This window comes from Lingula anatina, chromosome 4 (assembly GCF_051362555.1).
Source record: "Lingula anatina isolate TDL-2025a chromosome 4, LinAna3.0, whole genome shotgun sequence".
Lineage (NCBI taxonomy): Eukaryota > Metazoa > Brachiopoda > Lingulata > Lingulida > Lingulidae > Lingula > Lingula anatina.
In genome coordinates this window covers 18,114,984-18,131,182 of record NC_141770.1, presented here as the reverse complement: position 1 = coordinate 18,131,182, position 16,199 = coordinate 18,114,984, and the positions used below count along the sequence as shown (strand labels likewise).

At 34.2% G+C, this 16,199-nt stretch overlaps 2 protein-coding genes and 1 long non-coding RNA gene across 5 annotated transcripts in view; 1 reads left to right on the top strand and 2 right to left on the bottom strand.

The window, feature by feature from the left end:
• Positions 1–16,199, bottom strand: part of LOC106174185 (protein spire homolog 1) — a 51,378-nt gene that overhangs the window by 29,363 nt on the left and 5,816 nt on the right. For 2 of the 3 annotated variants that reach the window (XM_013555614.2, XM_013555613.2), the window contains exons 2-8: positions 4,954–4,967; positions 3,686–3,928; positions 3,129–3,254; positions 2,497–2,553; positions 1,345–1,503; positions 747–833; positions 314–428 (exon numbers count right to left, since the gene is read on the bottom strand). In XM_013555614.2, the coding sequence (XP_013411068.2) occupies positions 314–428; positions 747–833; positions 1,345–1,503; positions 2,497–2,553; positions 3,129–3,254; positions 3,686–3,928; positions 4,954–4,967 (801 nt within the window). The remainder of the gene's footprint in view (positions 1–313; positions 429–746; positions 834–1,344; positions 1,504–2,496; positions 2,554–3,128; positions 3,255–3,685; positions 3,929–4,953; positions 4,968–16,199) is intronic. The other variant, XM_087012178.1, reaches the window with a different exon arrangement.
• Positions 9,616–12,832, top strand: LOC147762521 (uncharacterized). The gene is made up of 3 exons (XR_015334159.1): positions 9,616–10,020; positions 10,921–11,050; positions 11,754–12,832. It is a non-coding gene; the product is annotated as an uncharacterized LOC147762521 (long non-coding RNA).
• On the bottom strand, positions 13,254–14,628 carry LOC147762520 (uncharacterized). The gene is made up of 3 exons (XM_087012179.1): positions 14,348–14,628; positions 13,855–13,910; positions 13,254–13,350 (listed from the first exon to the last, which is right to left on the bottom strand). The coding sequence occupies exons 1-3, from the start codon at positions 14,611–14,613 to the stop codon at positions 13,271–13,273; spliced, it is 402 nt and encodes a 133-aa protein (XP_086868305.1). The 5' UTR covers positions 14,614–14,628; the 3' UTR covers positions 13,254–13,270.

The window sequence follows — 16,199 nt, the reverse complement described above, 5'->3', positions numbered from 1 at the left end:
GGTGTGATCTGGAGAAAAAAGTGGCTGCATTTCAGATCTGACAAACTTCATGTTTTTGAAAAAAAATCACACAGCTGTAACATGATACTTGTGAAGACAAAAATTTCTTCATCAAGGAAATACTTCTTTTGCCAAAAATACACATTTTAAAGTGATAGCATGTTTTGATTAATCAACATTTTTGTATTTGCTCAAATAATATTTAGAATAAAAAGTAATTCTCTGTACAACATGATTTTTTGTAATCTTTGCAGCCTGAAAATTACCAGCCACTCAAACCTACTTCCCATCATCAGAAACAATCAAATCTTACCTTCTTCCTCATATGGCGTAGATCGGAGTTTTGGTGGGTTTTTAATTTCGCTAATCAGCTGTTCATGCAAGTCTGGAGTCCTAGGGCGTGGATTGGCAAGCTTTCTGTTTGTAACCTGGAAATGAAACAATTATTCAAGTTCACTTAATTATGATTTTTGTTTTTAACTAACTAGCAATGTTTCCATCCATAATCAATGACACAGCATGAAAACATTTCTCATTAAATTAATATGAGACAAATAATATCTCTTCACAAATATTAGGTAATACTATGCTTCTGTCCATTTAAGCATTATAATTTATTTCAATAATCTGTGTCCAACTTTTATCTTTCTTATATTATTATTATTTTTTATTTTACTTTATTTTATTTTATTTTATTTCATTTTCTTGCGTGTTATTATTATTATTTTTTTATTGACTGTGCTTACCGGGTGCAGCGGAGGTCTTGATCTGATAAAATCCAGAATTATCTCATGGGCGTTTTGCTTTAGTTTGGGAGGGAGGGCCCCATTTGCCTGTAAAGAAAATATTTCATTCCAAATTAATTTAATAATTATCATTGTGCTGGGGTAGCGCTAACACTCGCCAATTTAGCCAAATGCTAAAACTGACTTAAATTGACTAAAGACAAAGGGCTTGATTTGACTCGTTTTAGCCAAATTATAACCATTTTGATAACAAATTGACAAAAATGTGGTGATTTGGCTAAGCCAAAAAAATTGCTAGCCCTACCCCAGATTGTGGTTAAAGTTTCTAAATTAACAGAACATACGGCCACCAATTTTTTTCTTTACAGTGCCCTAAAATTACTCCCACACAATTAAAAATCTAGCCGAAAATCTGTAAAGGCTATGTAGAGTGAGTCTTATTTACAGCCTATAAAAAGTCCTTATTTAATTTTATTATAAAACCAATGTGCATATGCACCTACCCATGCACACATGCAGACACTGTATTTAAAACTTTGAAAAGATTAAATACAGTAAAAGTTGTCTGTAGAGACCTTTTTAAGGTGTATATGCTTACAGTAACTTTGTTAAGCGTATATCTCCGAGATCGTATGTCCTCCATCAATATTTCGTATGGTGTCAGTTCATATTCCACTGGTGGCTTGTTGACGTGTTCCACTTCTTTTAACTTGACTCCCTTTCTCAGGGTCTTCATTACTTGCATCCACAGTCTAGCCTATCAACATTGAAATACAAAGTAAAATATAAAATATATAAAAATATAAAATATAAAGTAGAATACAATAAAATACAGCAGACTTGACAACTAATAATTTTTTAATGAATTGTCATTTGTACAGCATTCCACAAAAAGTAATTCTTTGGGTTGCGTCAGTGACACACATTTTGTTTAATATTTGCATCACTTTTTAATTAATGATGACTTTTTCGGTATTGGAAGATACTAGAGAATAACAAAGAAAAAATAATATTGCAAGTCAGATTTATGCAAATATTATACAAAATGCCACTAACTGTCTACAGAAATCACTTTTTGTGGAATAATATTCACCTTGAACATTTTTTTCAAACGATGTTTTCTTTCACAATAGCTGAAACTTATGAACATTGCCCAACTTAAATGCATAACTTGAACAAATTTCTAGCCCTAAAGAGTCCCAAGTTATACAGATTCTTAAGATTCTACAGATTATTAACTGTATGTTCATAAATACATTATACTTTAATGACTGCTGTAAGTGCATTTAAACTGCAGAAATGCAAGAATTTAAGAGAAGCAATTTATCGGGGGCGTCTCGATAGTCCGAAGGTTCATTGGTCCGAAGGTTCATTGGTTCGAAAAGTGGTAACATTTTCATAGATTTTTTAACCAAGTGTTCATTGGTCCGAAGGTTATATAGTGAACATTCGGACCAATGAACCTTCGGACTGTTGAACCTTCAGACTATCGCTACGGCCCCAATTTATCAATTTGTTAATCAATAATCTTTTAAAAATTTCATCTTTAACTCTAAGGGCCTGCTATAATACCACACAGTAGTGTACTGTGAAATTTTACCACTAGTCATTTAATCATGCTGGATGACTTTTGAGTTTATACTAAAATCTTCTGCTAAAAGAATTTTTTTAAAATCTTTATCGACCTGATAAAACACTAAAGAAGAACTAATGAAATGCCCATTCTTGTTTAGTGATGATGAAATCCTACCCAGTCAGCCCTCTGGAGATCTTCCAAGTCTTCTTCTCCATCTTCAGCTTTTAATTTCTGCAAATTAAATAAAAGTAAATAAAACAGCAACTGATGTGTAACACAACAAATTGTTTCTAAATATGACATCTAAAAGTGAGAAGCATGTTTTGAATTGAAAGGTGTTAAGCTGCATTTTGAACTGATGCAATGACAAATTAACTGAATCTACAACTAATACAGAAATTTACAAATTTATTTACATTGATTTGCTTTTTTAAATAAAATATGCAAATATTCAAAATACCCAAACTTTCTACAAAATACATGGACAGAATAGGTTGTATTGATAACATTTGTACATGTTCAAGTGATATTCCAAATTGGAAAAAATAAAACATTTCCCACAAATGCATGAAAATATGACATAAAAAACCATTATATTTTATAATTCTTTACAAGTCTCTTTCACCAAAGCTCTACAAACCAATTAATACTTTACCATCTAAACTCAAAGCTCTAGCAAGTGACTTACTTCCCTACATATATTGCAGAGAAAGGCAGAAGTAATTCCCGAGTCCCCACCAACAGAGCTCTCAGTATTGCTTTGAATTTTGACCCTTTACACACATCGGTCTTAACACTTAACTTACCTCTCTACATAAAGATATATTGACAAGAAAGGTAAGTAATTCTTGAGCCTCCGCCAGCAGAGCTCTGCACACTGCCTTGTAATGACTGGCAGCCTCTCCCGGACTGTGCAAGTGATTGATGCAGTCCTAAAAGAAAAAAGATTTCAACTTAAAGTAGACTCGACAAAACCTGTTACCTTACGACTTGAATCATCGATCACCTAGAGCAAATCTTGAGTAACAGATTTTTTCTTTTGTTTTGGCTGAAACATCGACTGAAAAAATACATGTTTAGGTCTCAACTTTTTGAAACCTTAAGCTTGCTTTGATAAGATGTAGATGAAACTGCCAACACGAGTTCAAAAAGAGTATCTAAACATCATGAATATTTCTAACTATATTTACAGATCCAATGAAACATTTTTCAACTGGCTGAAACTGACTTGAACATGCTTTAATTTAAAGCTTTGCGTAACTTGAGCAAAAAAATTCAGTACCAAGTGTCTCAGTTACATAACAAGTAAACCTTTAAGGATCACAATCAATCTTGCTTGGCAAACCATAATGCTATACTCTACCTGTATGACATCTTGAAATGTAACACTTTGACCTTGACCTCCATCCTCATCTTCATCTTCTGCAATACCCTCATCGCTGTGGCAACCATCATCATGGCCGGCATCACTGGAGCTTTTATCGGCATCATTTCCTGTCATGCGAGCAATGGCACTTTCCAAGAGAGGGCTCAAGCGTTGTTCTTCATTTTCTGGCAAACCGTAGTCCAAAGCACTGAACAGGACTAACCCCAGGGATTCAATGATCTAAGGATAACCAATTTATGAAATTATTGAAAAAAATTTAGAAGATAACGCCATTTTGACATAATGAACAGCACTTGCCAAAGATAAAATCCTTGTCATTTTGACGTTCTTAATACTGGAGAGAAAATGAAACATCATGCAGTTATTTTTGAAAAAAAAAAAAAAAACATAGATTCAATTTTCTTAGAAGAAAAGGACAATTTCAAAGATCCTTTTTTATACATCACTTTGAATTAAGAGTAATACACTTCCTCCAATATTCAGGCATTTTGTAATCAATGAATTATTAGCTGGCTACATTGACATTCATATTCTATAAAGGCCCAATATAGCATTTTGCATCACCTAGAATTAAAATGATTGTGCTTAAAGGTCTTTCCTTTTTTACCAATTATTTTGTGCACTTTTTTCTTTTCCCACAATGAGTTGCTTTAGCTCCTTTTATTTGAACTGCACAAGCTCCCCAGCTTCTGCACACATTTTCTTTTTTTTTTTTCTCCTGCTTTATCAAAATTATCTCCCCTATCATCTCAGGGTCATAAGGTACAGAACTGTGAAAATAACATCGTCTGGATCCAACCACTTTTTTCCCAAAACCATAACCAAATTTGCTTACCACTATTGATGTTTATCATGAAACGTTAAGTAGACTTAATATAAATTTCCTTGACAGAAACCACGGAGAAAAAGCATTACTGGTGTTTAATTTTACTTTTGCCAGAAAATGCTTTAGCCACTCTAAAGAGCTGATACCTTAGTGCTTAATGCTTTTTTTCCAGTTTCTCTTGACATTCAACCTATTTACGTGTACATTGACAAGTTTTTACATCTATAATTGTTTGCATTTGTTCATTTACCTGTCTCAAGTAATCTGTTATAACAAAAATACCTTTTTTAAAACTTCTGAAAACACAGCTTAATTATATAAATAAATTAATAAAATTCCATTCTTAATGTGATCTAATTATCTATGATTTAAAAAAAAAAGCATTTAAAAAAGTCTTGAGATGATCCTTGATACATACCTGACATTCTGTACCTAAAAAAAATAGAAAAAGAAAAATTATTAAGTACACAATTATTTTGATAATCATCTTAAGATGACAAGGTAAAAAGTGGCTGCATATCACAATAAGAATGTCTCAGTTAATTTACTAAAATAACAGGATGAAATTACACAGTTATTTCCGACTCACAGCTGAAGGAAGGCTCTGTTTTCAACTGCCTGATAAGACGGGTTATTCAGTGCAAGTCTATCACGGCATCTTTGCCATTTCTACTCAGTAATTTTATCAATTTTGTACTGGACAATTGTGCAAGTTATACTTATATATACTTGTAATATTCATTTTGAGATGTATTTATTCATTTTTTTGTAATTTTTAGATACTCTTCAATCTGGCACAATCAAACATGCATGTACACATATATGCACGCACTCACACATACATAACATGCACTCACACATACATAACATGCACTCACACATACATAACATGCATAAACACAAACTAATAAATGATTTTTTTTCTCTGGGACTGATAACAGCTAACTTAAAACAATTTTGTTATATTATATTTTTTTTAGTAAAATTCAAATCACAAAGGCAATCTTTTTTTCTGTCTAAATCATTCATCTGCCAAGCTGTTTTTATCTAAACTATTAAGTAGAAATATACTAGTATATGATCAGTGATAATCAAATTAAGTGCTTTTAAGCAATCATGAAATGGACAAAATTGATCTTCAGGGAGTGTTTAAAATGTATCATTTTCAATAGAGACTTGGAACAAATGTTTGCATTTTCTTTGCTATATCACCAAATGGGAGAAACTCTTCTTATATAAAACAAAATAATAAATATATAAATATAAATTTTTCTCAGAAATTCAGATCACATTATAGCCAAAATTCAGGAAACTACTATGATTACAGCCATAAACTATTTTTATATTTTTTCAATCACCATATTTCATGAAAGTTTGAAAAAAGACTACAATAGTTGTTCCAATTTTATGGTAAATTAAAAGAATTAAAATAGATAATATATGTGTAGCTCCAATACCACAAACAAACTGTCTCAGAAGAATATTTGCCCCTGCAATATCTTGGCAGAACTGGTTAAGTAATAATAAGACATAAGCAGAAATGATAAAGGGAAAGAAAGAAAACCAATGCTTTAATTTTTGTTATGTGTTGATAAGCTTATTGCAGTTACCAAAAAGAGATGAAGGACATACTGTTTTACCAAATTACCCAATCATGCAAGTTCAAAAAAACCTTTAAGGTTTTCGTCTGAAAATAAACAATATTAAAAGCCATGGAACTATGCTTGTTTGGTGTTTTTCAATTATTCTAGACACTCCTAGCAAAAAAAACACACACACACACACACACACACACACACACACAGCACTCTGCACTACAATACCAAGCTGGGTTTCATGTCTTCTTTGGTGAAACTAATCATCCAAGAAAACAATAAAACCATCAATTGACAACAGGGCACATGAAAGAAGCAATTGTTCCAGTCAGCACTTATCACCCATCAATGTCATATTTTCCAATATACAATAAAAAAATCTCAATGTTGACGTCAATTGCAGTGCTTTTCACATTTATTCTGAACCAGGGATAATAAGACAAGGATATCAAATATATGTTTACTTCCAGTCTATGGAAAGAGAGAGAGATGATGGAGGTTGCCCATTTTAGGGGTCAGACTGTCAGAGCGTTGTTCAAGAGGCAAGAAATTTTGCACAAGATATCATGTCTTAAAGGGAAAGGATATATCTAAAATGGTTCTACGTGTAAAAAAAGCAATTTATTTTGAATAGTGTTATACCAAAAGAGTATCAGCCATGCTTCAAATCAACATCACTGTTCATCACTGAGCACTTCCAGGGATGTGAGTACAAAAAAATGAAGTGACACAGTCTCATTCAAACTTTTAATGAAGCTACAAGGGGTTTCTACTGAGTACAAAAGCCATCCCAACTCTTCAGATCAAAAAACCAATTCTTTTGCCTTTGCACTTGATTTCCACTATTCATTAGACTTTCTATAGAAGTGTCCACCACTGGTCTTCAAAGAATCCAGAACTTTTGTTCCCTAACCAAAATTTGATACCCGAGTGATCTCCTCATTCACAATGAGAATGATTTGTAAGAAAACATTGTGTCGAGTGTGACGGGGCAATATTAGATAGCGTCAGGGTCGCGGACTAGAAATCATCTATACTTTTGACATTTCATCTTTGTCATAACAAACCTTTCATCTCACATTTCACCAACCATGCTTCAAAAATTAAATAACCTTATTTCTGACATTTCCCCTTTTATCATGAATCTTTCATTTTCAGTGACATATCAACCATGATACTGTACTTTTTTGTTCTAGTCCTTGCGTGATTAAACGACCCACTCTTGAGAATAACATCATTGTGCATCACCACACAATAATTTTTTACATCATAAAAGCAAACCCTGGTTGTAATCAAAACAGTAAAAGCTGTCAGTATAAAACATAGCACTATCACGCAAGCTCCCCACACAGTGCATATATATACACAGTTTAAAAAGACCAGCCTGAGATTCTGTAGCATCATCTTGTATCTTGTTATGAGTTAATTCAACAGGGCTCCACCCCAGCGGAACACCTGGGCTCCGTAACTCGAAAGCATTGCAAATTGCAAATAGCGATATCACCTTTTATTTCGAGGCTATTATATGGGGCAAGTAAATCCCAGAGTTATGAAATGGAGATGCTTGCGCTCGGATGCAAATCGCGATGCTTTCAAGTTACGGAGCCCTGGCCCCCTGTTTAATCAAGTCAACCTTAGCAAAGACTCCTAAGAAACTTAACATGCCTCAAGTGATGGAGCCTACCAAATGAATCATAGGGGACTACTACTTCATATTTTTTTTTAGTGAGTTTCAGGACATTATTAATGTCTTGATAATTATTTTTTGCACCGTTACTTCATTTATATCAACTACATTTACAGTGTGTCATTTTTTAAAAACTTTTTTCATATTGTTAATCTACTAGCATTATATTCAACTAACATATAGCTATAAAAGTTTAGCAGTCTTAGGTAAAAGAACTTAAGCTTTGTAAAACAAGCCCCAGAGGATTTATGGTTTAGCAGCAAAGAAAAAGAATACAATCAATCTAGAAAACATCTAATCAAACTAAAACTTTTTTATGTTAGCAGTAAAGCTGTAAAAAGGTGCGTTCAGACTATTCCACTAAATGCCTGATCAAACTGCTACTCCAACATATGTAGAATTCAATTGGATGCTTTGGAACGGTTCCATTTCTCTCTGGTGAACATGCCTACAAAAGCATGCACAGATACAGTAACTGGATCTGGCACTGTGAATCCTCTGATGTGCCCTATGCTCTATTCCACATATTGAACACTCGCCTGTAATAATCAATCCACTTTTTATCAGCTGTTAAGCAGCATATGCTCCTCTAAACTCACTTTCAGTCTCTAATCACCAGGCAAGTGTGTGTACTACTAAGTTAATATTCCTATAGATCCAACAAACAATACAGAACCTGCTGCTAAATATTGACCAAACAAAACAAAACAGACATATTAAACAAGATGTATCACACCTAAAAATACCTACAAAAACTTATGAAATTTCTGGATGCAGAAATATTATTTTTAATCTGGACCTCAGTGAATATCCTATATAGGATACTTTCGGGCTTGTCAAACTTCAAATTACCCAAATGATAGTACCTTGAATGTTTTTATGCCTTGGAAAAAGAAAAAAATATTTTCTATCAATACCAAAAGCAAAGCTATAAACAGAAAAAAAAGGTAACTAAAGCCTAAAAAATTACACACATACTTTAGGTCATTAGGGGCTGTCAATCCCGCAATTGAGAGTAAAAATTATCCCTAAAGTTACAAAGATGTCGCTACGGCAACCTCCATTACAGTAGTACCGAATGGTACTTGGAGGCCAGTAATGTTCCAATTTCAGGGTTAATTCATCATCAATGACAAAGGGTAACAAAACTAAGTGGGCATCGCCCAGTACAGCTATTGACACCACAGGCTAACAGAAAATGAAGCTTTTGTCACTTTAAGTGGCTTTCAAATCATTGTTAGGGGTGGTCAAATTGTAAATAGACTGACCTGTGGAGACAATGCATGGTCTATAATCCTAGCACCAACTAATATGTGCAAATGCACTCTGAATTCAATTGATGGTAGGTTATTTACTAACATCATTCCTTAATTTACCTAAAAATTCAAAATAAATGTTAACATAAATTCCAATAATATATAACTAAGAAAGTCAATAACTACAACATTTCCAAATTTCCCCAAATTTAACAAAAAATATATTCTTGTTACCACTTCCACTAAAAAAAAAACATCACCTTTTGCAGTAAGTGCATATATAAAATTGTGACAAAAACTCTCTATCCAAGTCATGAGTCAAAGATAGACACATACTCAGGCTGAATGTCCTAAATCCTATAGTTTTAGGTCAGGTCAATTTTTCACAATAAAAATAGACATTACCAGGGCATCATTAACTCGCTAATGCAATTAAAAGGACACAAAAGAGGATTTTCGCGCCAAAATTGATTTATCCTGATTTATCCCGAGGTTAACACTACTTTTCCGCGATTTACCAACCTTTAATCTATCATTCCCGGCACTCGCCATCGCTCTGTAACATTTTTGGAAAATACAATAAAAAGAAAACCTCCGCTTAAGCGGAGGTTTACCAACAACCACCTCCATTTTCATAATTGAGCTCTCTAGACTTCCGGATCTCGCGAGATTCTCGTATTGCGACCTAGTTAAAACCAGTTCAAGCTGCCGGGAAAGGACAACGTGAAACAGGAGGCTCAGTTATGCTGGGAGTCCTTCGAAGAAGCGAAGACAGATAACAAAAAGAAAAAAGAAACAGCCTTTACAAAAAACATGCGTAAAACAGTGTATCAGCAAATGTACGACAGGCAAACAATAAACACCGGCGAGGAAGAAGGCAGATGAAAACCTGCTTGGGTGGCCATGGATACGAAGAATGGCCTGGCCGCGAAGTATTTACTGGATTTGTGAGTACCATTTACAATTATCTTTGAGATAAGACACCAGTGAAAATATTTATTAAGCACAGAGATTTATGTTTATTTACGTGTGTTCGTTGTATATCTTAACGATTGTCAGGCTCGTCTGTCAAAATATGCCATGAAATTGTAACTAATATGAGTGGTATCGATGACAGAAATTGCAAGTGTTGCTCATATGTCGACTCTGACAGGGTTTGGGTTAGTTTATAGAGCAAAGAAAGTTTAAATAAAAACGGACATGGTGGGAGATACTAGTCTCATTACATATACATTACAATGACCAGGGCGAATTTTTGACTTACCGAGGGCACATTTCTTGTGCCTCTAACATCTAGGCATACCACAGTAATTAAGACATATGACAAAGATGCTATTTCTTTAGGCATCTAAATCCCAAAATGAATGTGCAGAAGCTGTTATTGTATCTAAGTTTAACCCAATGTTAAATGGCATGTCAACTATAAGTGAAAATAAATAGTAGTATTTTGATATTATATTTTAAAGACGATTTGTCTCCTTTTTACATTAAAAAAAATAAATCAAAAAGGGGATATTGCATGTTTATGTTTGGTACATATCTCTCATGTATTAAATAGTCCAGAGTAATAATTTAGATCATACAATTTTAACTTCCAACCAGTATTTCGGAGATTAAACCAATATGAAGTGATCAAGAAACTTCAAAATTAAATTGTACTGTAGTTAATACTAGTGCAGTTGAAGATGACAGTCTAGATAATTTAAGGTGATCATATTGAGAAAAATGGCATTTATACTTATTTCAGTTGAGTTTTATACTTATTTCAGTTATGTTTTTACATAATTTTTCTCAAACTCGATTATCTTATTTTATGTAGTTGCTTTTTTTTTTTTTTTTGGTTGCAGTATCAAGGTAACTTTTTCCTATGGTATGCCTGAACTGGAAGAAGTGCAGATGGAAGAGGAGGAAGATGCTGAAGAAGAGGGAATTAAAGGATCCTGATGATCCAACATGGGACTAAAACATGTCTTTAGAGTAAGCAGAATTTTAATAAACTGATATTCACTCCTCATATATTAGGCATATAGGTGCATGATTTATCTTTTATCAATTTTTTTTCCAAATTGGCAACACATAATGTAAACATAATGCAAGACTCTATTTCCTCCGTCAACTGAAACGAGCTAAGCTTTACCAAAGTATTGTGCACTCAATTCTAGAATATGCCTGCCCTGTGTGGCATCCAGGACTAACTATAGAGCAATGCAAACTCTAAGAGACTGACCAAACTCGTGCTTTGAAGATTATTTTCCCTGACCTATACTATGATGAAACCCTGAACCTGGCATATGTGTACTTTAGATAAACGAAGAGATCTGTGCAAAACTTTCTTTTACAAAATAACTGAATCCTCTGACAAACTGAATCACATCTTTATTGATCAATCCAATCGTCTTTTAAGATCAAACAATAGTAACAAAGTGCCACAATTTAAGACCGACAGATTCTGATGCTCTTTTATTCCGTATGCACTTTAAATTTCCAATAGTATTATGTTGTCTTTTATCCTAAGTACAATAATTTTAAAGTTCAATTAGCAGTCTTTTAACTCAGTTTTATTCAAGCAAATATTCACTTTATTTTCATTATAATTTTCTTAACACTATGTACAACTTCAACCCACTGGGTTGCAATCTTAATAAATTATTATTATTATTATTTTGATTTGCTTTTTTAGACCTAAAGGTTATGAGCAACTGCCAGTATGATGTCCTGAAGAAGAGTTTTTTACATGGAAGAGGAACTCCATGGCTCTCCACCAAAAAAAGATGAACTTTTCTTGAGGGTCCAAAGCGGGGACGAGTTGGATAGTGAGAGACTTTTCCTGACTTTCGAGTGCTGCTTACAGGATATATTCAGTGAACTCATCTTGCCAATGTGACAAAGCATAATCTACTGACTTCAAACCATCTAGCACTTACATGTATGCTATAATGCAGACAGATTGGAAATCAAGGTGGTCTTTCCTCCCAAACCTAAGTCATATGCCTGATATTGAGAATAAACCATTTTGGTCCAGCATTTACTTCTTAAATCTAAATGACATCAAATGTATTATGGAATATGGTACTGGTGGCATATTGTGATTTCAACTTGATTTTAAACCAGTGTGTTGTTAGATTTTGTAAGATCACCAGTTGCAGTTTTGTGACTTTGTTACAGCATAAAATTCTGTATTTGGCAAATGACTGCATGTCATTTCTTTTAAGACCTACAAAAATGGTTTGAGTGAACACTTGTGCCTGTATTCAATTCTCCACTCAGCCATTATTTAGAATTCATGCAGGGAAGCTATGCCTGTATTTTTTAAAGAAATATTTATACCTTTCTATTTATTCCCTGCACATCTTGGAAAAGTATGTGTGAATATCTTACTGATGAAACAATTTGTTTGTGTAAGTTGGGTTGGTCCTTTCTTATGACACATCCCTTTGCATGGAGACAGCTCACGAGTCAATACACTGACAGAGAGGGGGATAATTTGTTGATCTGCAGTCCTCATGGGTCTGCATGTACATCAGACTCTTAACATGATAGCCTGGCTATTAATAAGTCTCTCTCAAAAATGTTATCATACTATAATGTGTACTGCACAATGTGAAAGTTTGTGAATGCTTGAATAGAAGGCTTATTTATGAAGATGGCATTAATGAGTATGAAAATAATTATGCATTCTAGCTTACAGAATCTGTGTATGTCTTATTCATTACATGTGACAGGTAATAATAAAGATGATTTGGCCAAATTCCAAACTTATGTAGCAAACTTTGTTTATTCTTGTATTTTTGCCAAATATAAATAAAAGATGTTTCAATATTTAAACTTTTATTTCATTCATAATCTCTACATAACAATATGTTAATTAATAATAACAGTTGGATAGTACATGTTAATTTACTAAAGGGCTAGTTCTTAGAAAAACATGTTCGACAATAAAATATATTCTAAAAAAGTTTTCAAGTATTGCATTAGAATTGAATCTTTGGATGTATTTGACAAAATTATAAAATTATTGAAGAGTTGACAATGCACAGAAAATAAAGGCCTTGAGGCTCTCGCTGATCTCAGTCTTGTCACTTTAAATACATGTACATGGGCATTATAATATAAAACTGTTCACTCGGTTTTGGTAAAAGGTGGTGGATCATGTGGTCATCGCTGCAAATTTTTTGTAGCAGTCTTTTACACAACTTGTCACACCGACATTGAAGTGATGCAGTATTGTAAGATTGGAGTGCTTCCTGGTATGAGTTTTCCAGACATAACTTGAGGCACTGTAATAGTAAAATTACATAAAATGGTTATAAAGAAAAAAATGTATTGATATTATCATAACAGCACTATTCTTTAACAAAAATCAACAAATTAGAGGGCATGATCACTACATGATAACCAGCTTATTATAAAGAAGCAAGTCTGATTATGGCAAAAAAAAAAAAAAAAAAAAAAAAAAAAATTAAATTTAAATATCTGCAGCTGCATTAAATCATAAAGGCCACAAGAAGAAATAACATAATCACACATGGTTTCAAAGAACTGATGTAAAAAAATCACACTAATATTCCCCACTTGGAATTAGAATTTTGACTAGCTAATTTACTACAGTAAAGTGCTAAACCGTACCAAATGGCACTGTTCACCCTCTAAAATACCAAAGTTTTAAGCAGGCCCAGGACCCCACGCCAACTAGGGGGGTCGGCTTTGCATCCGCGGACCCCCCCCCCCTTTCAAATAATCCTGGATCCGCCCATGTTATACTGCTAAAATTATTAACATACCTGATCTCTTCACTCGTGCTTGAAGGGGTGTATCACCCAATTCCTCCTCTGAAAGGCTAAAAAATCATTCCTTATAATCATATTCATTGACAATATTATTAAATTTACAAATAAGCTAACGTAGTTACGTGCCGTACAAAGAACACCCTCTAACCCCACTAGTACTCGAGTTACATTGTATATCTCATGGGATTCCCCTGCGAGAATATGGTGTGAGGTTAGTCTGTAAGTACTGGTAGATGACCACATTGAGCAGAAAAGGGTATTCCTCCTGCTTTACAGAACTATACACCTCAGGGGTAAAGTGCACTATCTCGCTTCATATAACTAGTAGTACGTATCCAGTGCGAGTGATTTGGCTGCGAGTGCGTTACGCGAGGAAACGTTAATTATTAGCAGTTATCTACGCTTTTTAACTTCCTCTGCCAGACATTTTGATTTCCACTGCCATCTTCCCATTTTAAAGTACTTTTGGTAAATATAACTCGCTTACCTGCAAAGATTCGGTGAGCAATTCCTCTTCTCCTTCACGTCCACGCTCACCTTCGAAACGACATGCTGTCTGCATTGTTTACATCTCGTATCTGAGTCGAGAAGCCGCGTTATTTCAAACTGTGTCAAGATGGCTGACGCCCGGGGTTCGAAAGTGGACGGTGAATATGATTCTTTTTTTCGATATTGATTAAGGCCATTTACCTGCCATTTTATGCTTTCCCCATAGCAATTGTTCTCAGATAAGTTAAAAAAGAAGCAATCCATGCACTAAAAAGGCGTTTTTAATCCTATTTTTTGTCCCTTTAAGAGACAACAATTTCGAGCAGCCATTGATTCACCATGAACCTCCTCACTATAAATAGCCTCTGTTAAACGAACTAATGATTAACAATTCTCGATGCAGGAAGCAGAGAGGCAATCAAATGTTGATGATGTAAATACTAAGCAAGAAGCAAAGCAGCAGCAGCTATCTATCATAACTGAAATATTTTTATTTCTTAAAATACAGAGCTTCTCAAACTGTTCAAACAGTAAGAAACAAAAGCAGCAGTGGTTATTTGTGATGTTAAAATCATTCTTATCAAACATTATGACATAACATGTGGAACTGTTCTTTTAATCAACTCAATCCGTCTGAAAACAAGTCCAAGGAAATAACGAAATACTTGAAAATGAATAAACATTAGACCACGGTGGAAGTAAAGAACAAAAGACTCAGAGGTGGTGTAACTCGCGTAACCACACTTCTCGCATGAATGTGTTATAACCCGCTAATGGACCCGTGGTCTAAATAAGATAGATCCCTCGTCAGCGAGGGTTATGTGACATCCACTCGTGCTTCGCACTCGTGTATGCCACATAACCCTCGCTGACTCGGGGTCTATCTATTACTTCCCTCCACCCTCTTTCCAAACTCATTAAATCAGTCTTGATATCTTAAAAAACCAAATCTGCAAACAGACTCCATTGACATAAAACATGTCACCCTATACCACAGTTTAACCAACAGGTGAGCATTTCTCTACAAACACCTTCTGTTTACTGCACAAATACAGCACTGGGGTCTTAGATTGCGTCTGTATCTGCTGGCTAAACACGGACTCAAAGATTGTTAGCGGATGTAGAACAACAACTGTTGCACCTTTTGTTCATGCTGACTTTTTATTCAAGATGGCTCTATTATCCAGTTACAACATGAGCCAGTTTTCTGTTCTTGTATAACTTCTTTCTCTCTCCTAAGATGCATGCATGTGTACACACACGCAGGCACAAGCTCTTTCATAAATAACACACACTTCGACACTTACTAGTATATGCATTTACCTACACACATGCACAAAAAAAAGAGTGCCCAGTGTCAGTGATAACAACTGCACTACAACAAATTACCTTGCGGTCAGTCTAGGCCATGTGATAAGGTACACTGACCACTTATGACCACAAATTGTGGCTGTTTAGCCTGTGGTTTTCAAACTGGACATGTTATCTTGTCATGATGATGATGGATACATTAAAGAAATGTACTCATTTACAATCAGATCTGTATAAAATATCATCAAATGGATCCTACTCATTTTGTATATTGTACTACCTGGCTCTATTAATTAAGCCATATTGGCAGTCTAAGGGTATGATAAATAGACTCTAGGTGTTTTTTTTTTTTTCTTAAATGCAAATGACCATTCACCAATCAATTAAGCTAAGCAATTAAACAATATTTTAACAATATTTTAACCCCTCCCCCAAAACATACATTCACACACAAGACAGAAAAAGCGTGAGAGAGAAAGAGCGACAGAGAGAGAAAGAGTGACAGAGAAAGAGAAAGAAAAAGAGGAAGTAGTCATTAA

Coding starts and splice junctions, on each gene's coding strand:
- LOC147762520 (XM_087012179.1), bottom strand. CDS start 14,613: ATGGATTGCTTCTTTTTTAACTTATCTGAGAACAATTGCTATGGGGAA. Junction 13,911..14,347: donor TGCTCACCGAATCTTTGCAG/GTAAGCGAGTTA, acceptor ATGATTTTTTAG/CCTTTCAGAGGAGGAATTGG. Junction 13,351..13,854: donor AGCACGAGTGAAGAGATCAG/GTATGTTAATAA, acceptor TTACTATTACAG/TGCCTCAAGTTATGTCTGGA.